At 40.4% G+C, this 16000-nt stretch overlaps 1 protein-coding gene across 1 annotated transcript in view; it reads right to left on the bottom strand.

Moving 5' to 3' along the window:
* Positions 1-376: 376 nt before the first annotated feature.
* The window catches only part of CTDSP2 (CTD small phosphatase 2), a 30959-nt gene continuing 15335 nt past the window's right edge, over positions 377-16000 (bottom strand). The window contains exons 2-8 of the mRNA XM_072134813.1: positions 10565-10713; positions 10402-10440; positions 7214-7315; positions 7061-7117; positions 6253-6345; positions 4097-4282; positions 377-2335 (exon numbers count right to left, since the gene is read on the bottom strand). Of these exons, the coding sequence (XP_071990914.1) occupies positions 2210-2335; positions 4097-4282; positions 6253-6345; positions 7061-7117; positions 7214-7315; positions 10402-10440; positions 10565-10713 (752 nt within the window). The 3' untranslated portion in view covers positions 377-2209. The remainder of the gene's footprint in view (positions 2336-4096; positions 4283-6252; positions 6346-7060; positions 7118-7213; positions 7316-10401; positions 10441-10564; positions 10714-16000) is intronic.

Here is a 16000-nt window from a genome sequence, read left to right as displayed (position 1 = left end):
GCCTGTGTGGCCACCAAGAAAATGAAACAATTATTCTAGAAGGCTACCTTCAAACAACGGATCTGTGGTCCATTGTCTGCAGCCTGTGTGTCATTGGCATGAGAGGTCCACTCACACTCCAATCACAGTAGGTAAGGCTGCCTGAGCTGTAAACATGGACACGGTACCTGATCAAAGTTTTGCGGCTGTGGTATATCTACCACACAGTCGTGTGGTAGATATACATGGGAACTTGTGCCAGCTGGTGAAACAACAGCTAGCACACATCCAAATAAAACTGTGTGTGTATATAGAGGTATAAGAAGACTAAAAAGATTTAACTTTGCTTCCAAAGTCATTAACGTTCCATTGGAGTATAGATGCACACAACACAAGGTAGGGCATAAAAATAGATTTTATTACATGCTCTGTTAGAGGGATTACATATTTTAACAATTCACCCATTCAGTCTTGTAGAACTTTAAATACAGCAATGTGCTGAAAAACCATCCAACAGCTGCTCAACCTAAAAAGAAGAATAAAACCTAATACTTATTGTATACCCTCATTCAAGAAGGTCGTATCCCCAAACGCACATCCTTACACCATAGAAAGACACACAGGAATGTACGTTATTCTTTTTTCCTTGAATTTTTTTTTTGCTGACGTATGTGCAGAAGTGTTTGTTAAAAACAGGATGGCTGACCACACGGTGGATCGGCCATGTTACGCGATACATAGAATTCAGTCGGAGTGTTTCCCCTGAGGTCTAATTTGTAACAGTCTTACAGAATTGTGTAGATCACTCACTACCTGAGAGGCAGCATGTAAAGTAGGTCTGAAGGTGATAACTACATACCTCAACGAGTGTTATAAAGAGTAAAAAAATATAGCTTTTTAGCTATAGGCATTTAAAATATGTGTGTGTCTAAATTAGCCAAAAAGGCACTGCATGGTTTTCCATTCATTCTCATCAGGAAAGTCCCTGCTCTGTGACCAAATACTGGCATAGTAAGGCCATGGCCATCTTATATCTGGGAAGTGCCAATGGAATTATAAATAAAGGCAGGAAGGTGTTATTTACCCTTACTATAAGAAGCCATGGCCTTTGTAGTGTATGGTCAAAAACAGGTTGAAGTTTCCAAGCACCACTCTCCATAGGATTGATTACCAAACCAATAGAGAGCGAACAGTAAAGCTATTAAATCCCCTCCCCCACCCACCATGGCAGCAGATGGACAAACATTTTTAATTCAAGTCAGTTATTAGAAAAAAATAATAATCTCAAAGTGGCTAAAAACATCAATCATAAAAAATTCCTTTGGCTTTGATATATTTTTTTTTGTGTTCCATCATATAAATGCGGAGGGGGTTGGGGGCGACAGTATAATGAGTGATGACTAGGCCTGCATTTACCCCACTGCCTTTCATCTGCACAGTGTTTTTGCCATAACAATACCCTGTACATCACTGGCATTTCTATGAAGCAGGGGTATGCTGGTTTGATTATACAAATACCGCATTGATCCAATTTTGGGTAGGATGTTGTAAAATTATTTTATGATGAAAGATCTGACAACAACACATATTCCCAAAGATATATGGGCACTATAGGCCAATAAATGCAAACCGCTACCAAGGCAAGTGCATTTAACTAAACGAGCATATAAGAGACTTGGCATGTAAAAAATAAAAATTAAGAAATCAGAGAGAGAGTTTTGATGGTGTCCCATTTCAGCAGTCTGATTCCTTACATGTGTCTATTATTAAACTATCTAAAAGTACCTGTGTGTGCCCTTTAAGTTATCAGCATCTTGGCATTGCATCCTCCTTGTTCTTGTTACAGTCTGACATATTTATTGATATGAAAGCTAAAAACAGTAGTGGAGAACCGAAAACCATAGGTACACGGTACCATTATTATTTTTTTTTTTTAAAAAGGACTCTGTCTTCTACTAGTGCACCAAGTAATGGCATTAATAGATCCCTGCATTCACCGCTAGCATGCCGCTAGGCACGCCAGCCATTAGGAGTGTAAGCCACAGCCAGTTTGCTTGTTAAGGTCAAAAGAATTTCCCTCGAAATTTCTTTTCTGCTTATGAATACCAGATTGTGTTCCTCTTCCTCTGAGGCCAAAGGCACAGCAAGTGAGAAATTTGAAAAGACAAAAATAAGATCATTTAAGATATAAAAAGTCCCCTGAAAAAAAACAAAGCAGAGACGAAGAGTCTCAAGGTGCCCTCAGTTGTCCAAGACTTGCATAAATGTCCTCAGAGTCACTGAGTTCCTCAAAGATTGGGATGAGGCTTAAAAGTTCTGTGTCTCCCATGTCATCAAACCAAGACTGCACGGGTACCTGCAGACAGAAGACCAAGAGTTAGTATTCAATGAAGGGAAATGTGACAGAGCACAACAAGTGATGGCGCATGTGTTGCAGCTACTAGAATACCCCCCAAAATTAAGGAATTTAAAAAAACAAAAAAAACTTTCATGTCATTTATTTAGGGCGATGTAAATGGAACCACATACAGCGAGCGATTCAATTATCTGTACTAATTCTAGAGGAGGAGGCCCGTATAGGCAGAAGATTGCACTGCAGAATGTGCTACTCTGTTATGCTGTACCGCACTATGTTACATCTTACATAAAGGAGGCTGGTGTAATAAACCAATATATAAATAAAAACATACTTGCTTACATTCCTCTGGCTCCCACATCGATCAGATACTTCCAGGCCTGCTGCCGACAGGAAGTTTGGGGGGGGGGGGGGATCACCGAAACCGCTACATTCAATAAGTGGCCTTTATTGGACAATGACTTTACTTCCATTTTCCAGAGACTTCACTTGCTGTGTTGTCCCTGGGTCAGAGGAGGCCATGAATTGCCAGCAGCGGCTCCCGTGATCCCCCTGAAACTTCCGGTACCCGAGCATGGCAGAGCAGATCAAGCAAGTTTTCTATTTTACTCACCCAGTAAAGGAAATATTATTTGAAAAACATCTACTTTAATGTCTACTGTCTATTAAGGTTTCATTTATTGTCAGGTTTTCTTTTTATAGAATTTAAAAAACTGGAAATGTGACAAAATAAAATTGAAAAATAGAATACTGCGTTTATCACGCATCCCTTGACCACAGAAACTGCAGTGGTCCCGATCTAAGCAGAGCACAATTTCATTTGTATTCAAGAAAACCATTGAAGGCAGCCTACCACCTCCATCAAGTATTATTATCTGCTGGCAACAGGTTGTAGAGTGATGCCGTGTGATTTCCAATATGCCTTTAATATTTAGATCTATTATGCCATTTCCAAGATATTCCCAGTTGAATCTGTATGGTAATTAGGGAGTTGGTGCACCTTCTAAAATCAACTAATATTATGCTGGGAGAGTTCTTAGGGTCTCTCTGTGCTGCAGATTCACAGACTGTTACAGTGTGCAAGGAGAAATTCTCCCTTGCACCGTGTGCTGAAACTTCCTGTGCTGCAAGAGGGAGGGGGGGGGGGAATGTTGGGGGAGCAGAAAGGGAGGGGGGAGGGAATGTAACAACCTGTGAATCTGCAGCATGCAGTGGCTCTGGGAACCACTCATTAGCATCATTTTAAACATTGATTTTAGAAGGAAGGAGGCCATAGATAAATCTAAGAAGATTACGACGGTGCGTGGATCTATAAGCAAAAGCTAGTTTTCCCATGCTTGATAATTTTTAAGCACCAGCACATTTAATCAATGTTGTAAAGCAGCTTTGGACATATGGCATTGTTAAGAGTCTCCTAGCAACCTGCACTTATTACCTCTCTATACAACCTGTCAGCAATATTATTGTGTGTGATAATTAAAAAGAGGGCCCTGGAAAATAACAGAGGCTTTGCTTTTAATAATGACCTGTAGCTGCATCTGCCGGGCAGCTGGCAGAGAACAAGGTGATAACTCCTTGTACCGAAGGTCTAAAAACATATCCAGACAAGACGTAAAAGGAAAACAAGAAAAAATAAAAGAGTCTGCATACTGAAGCAGCATAAAAGTGGCTACTTCATGAAATAAATAAATGCAATGTCATTATTTTAGATGATCCTAAACTTACTCTAAGCTTTCTAATACACCTCAAGACCACACTTACAGCATTCTCTGGATGGAAGATGTAAGATGCTGGAGAGTTGTCTAAAATGATAGTCTTCTTTAGGTCTCTCCCAAGACGGCTCAAGTCCTTGACATAGCACCCCTGGTGGAATACGCAAGCTTCCCTGAAGAGACGGGCTCGGAAGACCCCTTCCTTATCCAGAAGATCAGTCACTGGATCGGCATACTGGAAACAGATGACAAATCATCAGGGTTGACTGCATTAACTACAGTAACAATTAACAAATTTTATCCAAAGATTTTTTTTTTTTATTTATCTACTTTTTTACCTAGTAATCCAGTGGCAATTTAAAAAAATAAATAAAGGAATGAGACGGTTCTGTCCTCTATACCCATCAATGTCAGAACAAAGCATTTATTAAAGGCAATGGTTAAAAAAAAAAGAAAAGAAAGAAAGAATAAAGCAGATGTAGAGTTGTACTGACACCAGTATATTACTCATTTCGGAGTTTATTCCTGTGACAATCCATGGTCACCAGCAGCTACAACCCCACAAAGTAAGGAGACCTTTATACATCTTTACAGGCATTCCCCGGTCATGTGCAAGGTTCTGTATGTTTGCTCTTAAAGGAAACCTACCATTTGCTTTTATGCATTATGAGCCAAACATACCTTGAGAATACTGTAGCTACACTGATGCAGAAACATATCTTGTTACGTCCCTGAGCTGAGTGTTTTTGCTGAAAAAGGGTCATAAAATTATGATAATGAGACAGACGCTCCTGTGGATGCTCTGGCGCTTCTCCTCTTACCCGAATTATGCACCGATTCAGAAAATGCTGTATTCATTGTGTTGTCCCTGACAGGCAGATGTAATCAACTGCTGCATCATCCCCCATCTAGCTCAGGTTGAAAAGCTCCTTGAAATGCAGGAGCCAGTATGCACCCAGCTTTACCAGCTTTACCTGAATTTTATAATTGTTTTTTGAGCAAACCCACTCAGATCAGGGATGAAACAAGCTACAGCATTCTCACGGTATGTTTGGTTTACAATGCATAAAAACAAATAATAGATTTCCTTTAAGTTGAATATGTATGTAAGTGGGAACTGGTATATTTTGTAAGTGTATTGTATTTTACATACCTATGACAATATAATTTTCATACTTTTGGGGGGAAAAAAGGATTAAATGATAAAGCTTCATTGCAGGCCATTGATAACTCTTACAGCCGAACATTGTAGCCTGGGGCTAAAGTTCAGTAAATTAATACATTTTTGGCTCTAGTGATTATTATTACTATTTTATAGTGTTTTAAATTAAATAAACATTTTTAGTAGAAAATATTTCTCTGCATACCATATCTTTTTATTTGCATTAACTTCTCAGTCTGACTGCCAAACACATTTTGAAGCAAATTTTAATTACACCTATCTACCATGTTTAGTAGTTGGTAATGCTACAATATCCATTTTTTATATATATATATAAAGTTCAGTAAATTACCAGGACTCAGATCTCTTCACCAGATGTCACAGTAGGAGGAGAAGTTAGTTTGTAACTAGGGGTCATATAGAAGGTATTTTTAAAGGGAACCTACCACCCCGATTCTACCTATAAAAGGTAGAAGGGGTGGTAGGTGGATGAATGGGACGTGAGGATAGCCCCAGTAGCCACGTTACTCCGCCTACCAGGTAATCTTCGGCGCGCAGCTACCAGGAGCTGCCTCGGCATCTTTGGCATTCTGCGCATGCGCAGTAGCTCCGGCTGCGCAGAATGCAGGGGACCCAGATGAGGAGCTGCGCGCCGAAGATTACCTGGTAGGTGGAGTAACGTGGCTACTGGGGCGTGGAGTAGCCGCGACTAGTAGCCTCATGTCCGGCTACTCCACGCCCCAGTAGCCACATAAAAAAATGTGCATATACATGCAATAAAGTTTTCTAAAAGACACCCGGGACGTGAGGATTAGCCCAAAAAAGGACTATCCTCACATCCCATTCATCCACCTACCACCCCTTCTACCTTTATAGGTAGAATCGGGGTGGTAGGTGCCCTTTAGGTCTGGGACCACTTGTATTGATGGGGACCATTTTCTACTCCATGCTGTTATTTTGTTTTGGTCCCCCCCCCCCTCCTTCCTTGTAATTTCCCCTTACGGTGCTACTCATTTCTATATCCTCATCGAGTTTCTCCTTACCTTGGCAAGACTAGCAGTAAATAGTACACATTCATAGAGTTCCCCCATTCTTTCCAGAAACTCATCCACATAAGGCCTCTTCAGAACATACACCTAGTGACAGAGAAACAAAAATCAGACAAAGAAGCCAAAACATTTCTGGATTCATCATGTAAATGTAATCATTAGCAAAGCTTATAAAAGAGAGGAAGCTTACAGACAGTACAAGCACTTCTTGTTCTCAAATGTGAATTCCAATAATAGCATGTCATCCCATATCCACTGCTATCGTTAGATGACCAGCCACTAGGACCAACAACATTTACAAGAATGGAGATTTCAGTATCCCCCAAAGATCGGAGTAACAGGCACATATTCATGCTGCCATTTCATTCAGTTCCATAAGCCTGAGATAGCCAGATGTTGTAAACTTTTTCTTTTGCAGGACAAAGCACCAGCACTGCCCCAATGGAAACAGGTGACTTCCATACCCCTGTTGTCTTCATAAGTTAAAGGTGCCATTGGTTTTACTCCTTAAATTTACATTTATCACGCTTACCAATGGCCAATTTCTTATTACCATACCATTAACATTGTAAAAAAAAAAAATAATAATAATATCTTCACATAAACAATCCCTTTTTCAGATTCATCTTATGCTCCTTCTTAGGTGAAATATCAGCGGCTTCCTGAAACAAGTAATCAAGAGTAGGCCGCGCTGTGAGGAAACAGCCTATCCTGGATTACTTGAACCGGGCAGCAGCCATAACTTTAGGAAGTCTTCACTTTTTCTTCTGAATGTTGAAGGAAAAATAATTTTTGTTCTTACCTGATGAGTGTTCCCCTCGATCTCCACGGGAACTATAAAATCTGCATTGCTGATTGGCTACATCAAAAAATAAATACATTTAAAAAGTCAAAATGAAGAATAAATACATAAAAGGTAGACGTCCAAAATAGCCCCTTTGTGATTAATCCTTACCTTAAAAGAGCTATGGACCAGCGTTTCATCTAAGTCTATGACCATGCATATTTTTCCCTTGTCTTTTGGCGTTACCTCAGGGAGCAAAGAGGTTCCTGGAATCTGAGGAAAACATAGGTTATATATTAGAATTATTATATTATTAAATTATTATATCTAATTAGCAATACAGAAACAGCATCACAATCTGACACTAACAATCTATTGTAAATAATAAGGGAAGAGAATGGGACATTTCTAAACTAATTTAGCTGAAAGATCCTTCTCACAGATCTTTGCTTCTGTCCTACCTATGGAAACATGCATAAAAAATATGACATATTTTATTGATCAAAAAAATATTTTAATATGCACTGTAGTGAAATGATAAACTAGGAAAAAAATTAAATATAATTAAAAACACAACTTTCAATTCATGAAAGACATGTAATAGAAAATTATAAAAAGTAATAATATATAGAATGCTAAAATTATAATATATATTACACATTTTGGGGATTTTAGTCAGAACATTTTTTTTTAATATTAAATAAAATTGTCTATTTTTATGCATGCTAGTACAATGGACTTAAAGGGGTTGTCAGAGAGTGTAAAAAACCTCATTGGTGGCCAGGAGGGGGCTATTTAAAAAAAAATATAAACATTTACTTACCTCCTGGTGTGCTGCCATCACCCCGGACCGTGTCCCATGTAAACAAACAGGGGGACGGAAGGCGCGCTACACGTTCAGCTTCTGGCTGGCCATGCCGGAAGCTGAACCCAACGCAACTTGCGTGCCCCTGTTTATTTACATGGGGCACGGACCATAGAGATGGCAGCACAGGCAGCTTGGAGGGCACCAGGAGGTAAGTAAATTTTTTTTTAACTAGCCCCCCTCCTGGCCACAAATGTTTTTTTTTTTTACACTCTTGGATAACCCCTTTAAGATAAATCCTATGGGACTCTCAATAGGCAGCTATTCCTATCAAAGGTTATGCTCACTCTATCTTTCTACCACAAAGTGGAGGGGATAAAAGAAAAAAAATGTATCTATTAAGCAGTCCTAATTTATTCTTTGGGACAAAGGTGGCTTTACAGATACAGGAAGACAGCACTTCAATTATCACCGGTCTTCAGTTTATCTACCTGGAAAGGATGAAAGAGTGAGCAGAGCTAGCCGGGATTAGATCCTGCGACCTGCAGGTCACACAGATGCTTCCAGGCAGGAGTCTCAGCTGGCTGAGCACCCTCTTCGGTCCCACTGGTTGAAGCATTAAAAGTGCAGGTGGAAGAAGCTTATTGGTGAAGCTGAATTTCACAAATTAATTTCTTGAGATTTTATGAGCTATGCACAGAAAATGAAAATCAGAACAAAAATCTGGGGACAGGATTGGAGGGTTAAAAGAAATGGAATAAACTAAGAGAAGTAACTTCACACTGGTATGAGGTCACCGTGATCATGTTAAGACGTAACAAAAAGACAAGTGTCTGGGGAAACATGTGACTGACTAGATACTCCCAAAGTTTATTTCACTAGCCCCTCTCCACCCCGAATGAACCTGTCAGGATAAATTGCATTTCTGTAACCCTAAAATTACATTTCTGTACTTTTTGCTCTGTCTTTCCGACCACTCACCAATGGGAATTATATTTAACAATTGGAAGGGAAGGGGGCTGTTTAAAACAAACTTTGGGAGTGCCTATCTAAAAGTTGTGCGTTATTTAAGAAAACTGAACCATGTTGGTCCACCATCCACTACCTCTGATGATGCAAAGCCTCCAGGAAATCACAATGTGGCCATCTGGTTTTACTTAAAGGGGTTGGGCAATAATAACAAAGTTTACCAGAATACCCCAACAGGTTCAACCATATTGTAACACAGCTCCTATGAACAGTAGGGGAAAGTACAATATGCAAGAGCCTATTGAGGTATTTTACTTAACCTGGTAAACTTTCTTATTAGTAGCCAACCCGTAAGTTTCCTACATATCTACTTCTTTATACCATTTCTCAGAATCTTACTATTCCCATATATACTCAAGTATAAGCAGAGTTTTTCAGCACAATTTTTGTGCTTAAAAAAGCCCCACTCTGGCACTCCCACAGCTTTGGCTTCTTCTTTTCACAGCTCTGCCCGCACACACCATGATACAGCGGGGTTGCCACCATGTGATGTAATAGTCTGCGTGGGCAAAGTGACTGGATGTGCCACTACTTGACCCCGCAAGCCACAGGGAGAAGAGGAGACAGAAGTTACAGAAGTATTATTTTAAGGGGGCGCTGCTGGATGTTTAATTAATGAGGAGAGGCTGCTGGAAGTTTCATTAAATTGTAGCGGCTAGGCTGACACTGAAGTCATTTTTTGTGGAAAAATTAGGAGCCTCAGCCTTTACATGGGATATCTTACACTGGAGTTTTTATGGAGTCTTAATGGAGATGATAGCATGGGTTGCCTTGACCTAACAAACACTGTAAGGCCGAATTCACACAGCAGTATGGGGGACGCATGTATGGCCGCAAGCTTGGGCTTACAAACACCCCATTACAAACGACAATGGCCGCACAAAGCGATGTGATACCCCACACACGCGGAACCATACCCCTCCGTACACGGGAAAAAGATAAGACGTGTCCTATCTTTCCCCGTGTGCACGGCCGTACTCCGTGCATCTCTATGGAGAGGGGAGGGGTCACCCATCTCATCCAACGTGCTGGACATATGCCCAACTGGCTAATGAACAAGATTTCTAAGAGGCTTGCACCGAGAGGATCCTTCTAAATAAGACTAGTCAGTCTTTGTACCTTATGATTACTTACAGGGTTTGTCCTCCAATTCATAAGTATATATTTTTGCAATTCAATTTGTATACAAATATTTGTTTTAGATGTTCCTGTGCCTAGATATTCCCATCACCTACTTGTGATTCTGTGGTTCTTTCCATGGTCTGTTTAAACGTGTTGGGTTGGTATAAAAGAAACCACTTCTAGTGCACCTGTCCTTACTGGACTGAGCAACTGTCACCACCAGCACCAATACAAGGTGGTCATGAATCAAAGGACCACAAGGGGGCAATAAAACAGGTGTAGCAGGGATATCTAGGCATGGGAACATTAAGAAAATTTTGAAGCCGCGTATAAACCAACAGTGTAAAATAATTTTGATATTGGTGTATGTATGGAAGTGATGCTAGCACCAAATAAGACATACCTGATAAAACTGATACTGAAGACACTGGAGTAACTCCGACTGAAAGAAAAAGGAAGATAGTAAGCCATCCTTATAAAATATTAGCCCACTAAATATAGATATCTTCATTTCACATCTCTTTCGAGGACCCTACACGACTGCTAAATGTTATTGTGGAACACACCTTTGGGGTAGTTTGGGTCTCCTCCTTTTGGGTAGGAGCTTCACCCGTGCCTCCTGGTCGATTGACATTCTGTGCACTTAGGCAACAGAATAGTGCCTTAAATATGCTCCGGCTTCTAGGCTTCTTTGGCGAGGACCTGGAGACCAGCCCTGGAAGAAAGCAGACATGTATACTTCAGTTACGCTTTATGTATTATTTCTATGAAATTTTAGGTTATTTTTTTTGTTTTAACACTAGGGCATTTGTTTTAGGTTGCCAATAGTTTACGATCTGACACTTTGTACTTGATCAACAGCCATAAGGTCTAACAATATGAAGGGATATGTGTAATATGTCTATGTTGTGCCAGTGGTCACATTCGCAAGCGTTCATGCCTTGTTTGATCATGAAAAAGGTCATATGCCAGCACCAAATGTGATTTTTTTTATGTGCCACAAATGTAAGACATGAAAAAAAGATCAGTGTTTAACAACTCAACCATCACAACACACAGTAGAAGGTATCCTAAAAGAAGAAAAAAGAAAATTCATCACAAAAACATTTACAGCCCATGCCACACTGGCGTATCAACAACACTAGGGGGCGGTCAAGGCACTGACTTTATTCACACTGGCCTTTAAAATTTTTGCAACTTCTTGTCCCTAAAGAAAGTGAAGGAGAAACCTTCAGCTGGGCCATCAAGGGGGAATGTGATGGAAAATAACATCAATGAAATGAGAGATTATTAGAGATAATCTGACTTTTTTTTGGAGGGGTTGGGGTTCAAATATCTTGCCTACAAAAATGTCAAGTATTTGTGAACTATCAAACAGAGAAAAAGACAGACGGTCATATTCGGGGGAATGACCTGCAGGATAATGAGAAGCGCAGCACTTCTTTTTCTATGCAATACCCTTTAATTACAAAAAATTACAAGAAGGGAATTTTTTATATTTCAAATGCTATAACTTTAACCAGTTCCTTAAAAAATATAAATATTTTAAAAAAACAAAAAAAAACAAACCACACACAAAACGCTAAGCATATAACCCTATCATTGTTAAGATGATCATAACCGACTAGACCCCTCTGTATTGCAGGAACCTGGTGTTTAGCTGTCTGAACAGAAGCCACATAATGGAAAATACATCACACAAAAATCAAGATGCTCAGATTTCAGGAAATGCCTGGAGGTGGAACGCGACTTTCTTCTTGAAAACAGTCAATTAAGAGTTCATATCAAAGAATTCCATGCATCACAACGACTTAGTAGGTTGTGAGGAGACAGAACTAATAACCGAGAGACTGGAAGAGCTCCAAGACGCTTCACCACTGATCCGAGATAGTGTCTACAGTCTAACCTTAAATATGCACTTGCTTAATTGTGCTTGCTTCCTATACTTTGCTATTATCTAGGGGTTTCGTTTGTGGGTAAATTGCTGAATAGAATGGACATGCTGGATCCTTTTTCTTTCATAGGCAGATAGGTCGTCCCCCGAGGAGTCTGTCAGCTAAAAACATGCCAACGCTGAGCCAGGCGTCCACAAGAGGGGTCGGAAAAACATAGGGCCTAACTAACTGATTGGTGGGGAACTCCGTGAGGAGACTCCCCACAGATCACAGGAACAAGGGGTCCGAGATACATTCGTTGCTCCCAAAGATGAATGGAGCAGACGACCGTGCATGCCGTTCTGCTCTATCCATCTCTATGGAGCTGTCAGAGAGTCCAGAGAGCCACGCTGTGGATAGGGCCTAAATTGTTTCGTGGGAAACCCCCTTTAAGTATTTTGATTGCTTATTTATCATATGCACCTCATTTTGATAGAGGGTCATTTTCGGGTTTATGCTTAGAAATAATTACGAAAGTAATGCTCCCAAGACCACAGATCCTCCCGATTATCTGCCTTTATTAAAGGGCATCTACCACCAGGATGAAAGACTGTATGCAAATGAGCACAATGGGCTCCAGGCTTCATAGGTGTTAATGGAGCCTGGAGCCCCTCAGAATCATTTGCATACAATCTTTCATTCTAGTGGTAAATGTCCTTTAAAGCAATTTACGAAAAAGACAGCATTTTCCCACATCACAATACATCCGGAGGTTTCAAATTTAAGAACATGTGCTTTGTCATTGTTTGGGGGGCAAGGGAGGGGCAGAAGATGAAGATTCAAAAGTAGCAGGATCTGTCCAGTAGTATTAACACCAGAACAGTAGGATATAGGGTTACATGGTCAATACCATCTGGAACCCTCTGATGAACGAGCGGCAAACCTGCCAGACAGTAGTAAACACTTGAGAGCAGGTGTGAAATTACCCAAAAACTGTTTCAGAAGCAGACTACAGGGTTATGGACCTTAAAAAAAAAGACTGCAGCCAGACACTTTTAATGACTTCCACAAAACAGCGAAGAAGCTATTGGTTTAAGGTAATTTCTCCATCCCTGGGGTGAAACAGCTACACATTAGTATAGGGGCGAGGTGCTGTGGCGTCCTGTGGAAACTTTTACACTTTATAAGCGCCATTTTAAAACGATGTTTGTGAGAACTATAATAATAAATATCTGTCTCTCTTAATCTTGGTGATCTGCACAATTGGCTTCTCTCTCATCTGTAGGATCTATGATTGTCCTTTCCCATTCAAATATGAGATCTTGTAAAGGGATTTATGTAGACAGCATACATCATGACTGGGAGTAATGGCCAAGCTCTGAGGCACTGAGAGTCTTGCATTTCGGAGACGGGGTGGAGTGGTGTACGTGACCTCCAACTTAAATGTACTGTTCTCTTTCTTTACCTTTTACTTTCTTGGATTTTAGTTGTGGTATAGAAAGGAGAGTTGAGCATTGGTTGCGGGCTCTTTTGCCAATTGCTCCTCTTGCAGGTGCCTTTTCGGTCAGGAAACACTTCTTCAAGTGATTGTTTTTACGTATTAGTATAGTTGGATAAATCTAGAAAACCAAATCCCAACCTCTTTACTAAAACAAAGCCCCTGGAGATCCCTGATGCCATTCCTGACACAATGAAACTCTGTGTAGGAGTGGATAAAGCATCCTATACTTTGTGTCTAATGTTATAATTTGTCTCATCAAAGGCTACTGCTTGGCTAACCAATCCTGAACAGGATGCACCGCGTTTGTGATCTTGCTTCCAAGGCAGTCAGTCAGTCAGTATTTTTATTCTGGGCAATTTATCCAAAAATCACAATTTTTTTTATACTTGCAGCTACATTGGAGTAACAAAGCACCAAACAAATCTTAAAAGTGGTACTTGTCCTCAAGCTTCAAAAACGTTAACATTTTCTGATGGACAAAAGAAGAAATGTTTAATTTCTACCAATTGTTCGGGAATTTAAAGATAGTTGGTAACACTGCTTGGGTCTCAAGCAGTGTTACCAACTGTTACTAATGTGTTACTAATACTTAACTCCGTTTACAGGTGAAGACATCAGGAGTAGAATGGTCGTTTCCTTCTAGAAGTTAATTACATCTTAACCAGTTTATCAGAAAACTTGGGCAAGAGGCTACTAGCAATAGTATGTCACCAAAAATTTATAGCGACAGATTGGTCCCACAGCAGACACCGTTGGCACCCAAAAATACTTAAAATGAGGACCACCATCATTCCATCATTATGGTCATTTATCTCCCACAAAATATATGACTTCGTAGGTCTTTTTTAAAAAGTTTTTTACGTAGACTTATATTTTTCTGGGGTAAACACATTATTCAGGGGCGCCAAGAGCAAAAGTGGCATTTTATTGTTTCCATGAACCCAGTTGAAGTTCTACAATAACATATGACAGATGTAAAAGCTGTATGTGAGACCTTATTGAACATACTTCATGAAGACGCACAATGACGCAAATCTTTGTTTTAGAAATAGACAGTCACCATTAAATGACTAACAAAGACCGAAGATTCTGGGAGTAGGAGCTTTAAACCTGACTCATGTTGGGTGATGCTATATATATATCCATTGTAGTAAGCCTCTAATTATAGGTCCACAGCTTCCTTCTCTGGGAGTTCCTACAAGATCTTTTGAATTTTCTTCCTTTAGGCCCATAATGACTTCCGGCCATGCTTCAAATAGGTTCTTCACTTCTTAAATACCTACCCATCAGCTCCCGCTAGACGCATTTATTAACCGAGTCATTGCTGCAGCCAATCACTAGACTACTTTTAGACATAAGACCGCTAATACCAGTGGTTGTAGGGGGTCACATGGATAGAAAAGAAAAAAAAAAATCATTGTTGAAGCCAAGTAAAGAAATATCTCCAGGGAGAACCAGAGTGTCAGGGTAGTAAAATAGGTAATAAATTGGTCTTTTACCATTTTTAGCAATCCCCGGCCAGTAAAAAAAAAAAAAAATTAAAACCCTTTAAATCCACAGACTGTTGTCTCCTTTATAACAAGAACCATTCCCTGAAGCGGGACAAGACTCTTCAAGCAGATAAGGAATGTTCTCTCCTGACGCGCTGGTTATGAGCGACACAACCATGCACGGAGAGCAGCTGGAATACAGTACATTATGTCCTACTGCATTTCAATTACTGATCTACAGGGTAATGCAACAGGAGGCTGGACCCTCACTGCACATCTGTTTAACACCTTAGTTGACAAATGCTAAAGGAGAGCAGCAGCAATCCATATGCTGAAAGCAGTTGGTGCAGAGCTAACAGTGGTAAAGTCTAGGTCCCCGGGCCAGACATGCACAGATCTATCACAGATTGTCCTAAAATCCACAGATTTAAGCCAGGTGCATTGTAAAATCCACACTGACTTGCACTGTACTTTGAGACAAACTCAAAAGAAATGTGGACATCAACTTTCCAGAAAATCAGTGCTATGTATGGCCCATTAGTGGTTTTCCAGAAAAAACTTACAAACCTGATGTTAATTGGCAGTTTCTTGTATTGAGCCCCCGAAAGGAAACACGCCCTCTCACTTAAGACCGACGGAGTTCACCCGAAGTGCATTGTCCGACGACAATACACTGTGCCGCGATTCACAAAGATCATGTGCCCGATTTCCTGCATTTGTCGTTTCCCTGCTCAGGTCCACCGGAGTTTACCATCTTCTTCCTGGTGTATGTAAGTGCATTGTTTGCTGCACAATTTGAATATTAAATCCCGCGCTCAGTCCGAATCAGTCGGATCGTCCGTTGGCCCGCCTCTGATTTCTGTTGCATGAAAGCCAGCTCCTTTGCCAAAATCACATCGCGTGTGACACAATACCCTTCTAAATAGCTGTCACAGCGGCGCAAATCCCGAAGATTTCCAAAATCTGACGAAAGTGCGTTCCGCGGACCCTATTCACATTTTAGGTACCTTCTTTCAAGTTTACTTGAAATAGTAGCCGACAGAGATGTCAGTCTCCGTTAGTGTCCATCATGTGAGCATAGAGCACAAAGAGCATAAGGACGCCAATTTTGGTGAAGATTTAGTTCTGATTTTCCTA

The sequence above is a fragment of the Engystomops pustulosus genome, chromosome 2, assembly GCF_040894005.1.
Source record: "Engystomops pustulosus chromosome 2, aEngPut4.maternal, whole genome shotgun sequence".
In the NCBI taxonomy this organism is placed as follows: Eukaryota; Metazoa; Chordata; class Amphibia; order Anura; family Leptodactylidae; genus Engystomops; species Engystomops pustulosus.
Note: the sequence above shows the minus strand (reverse complement) of the source record. Positions and strands in the feature narration are given on the sequence as shown.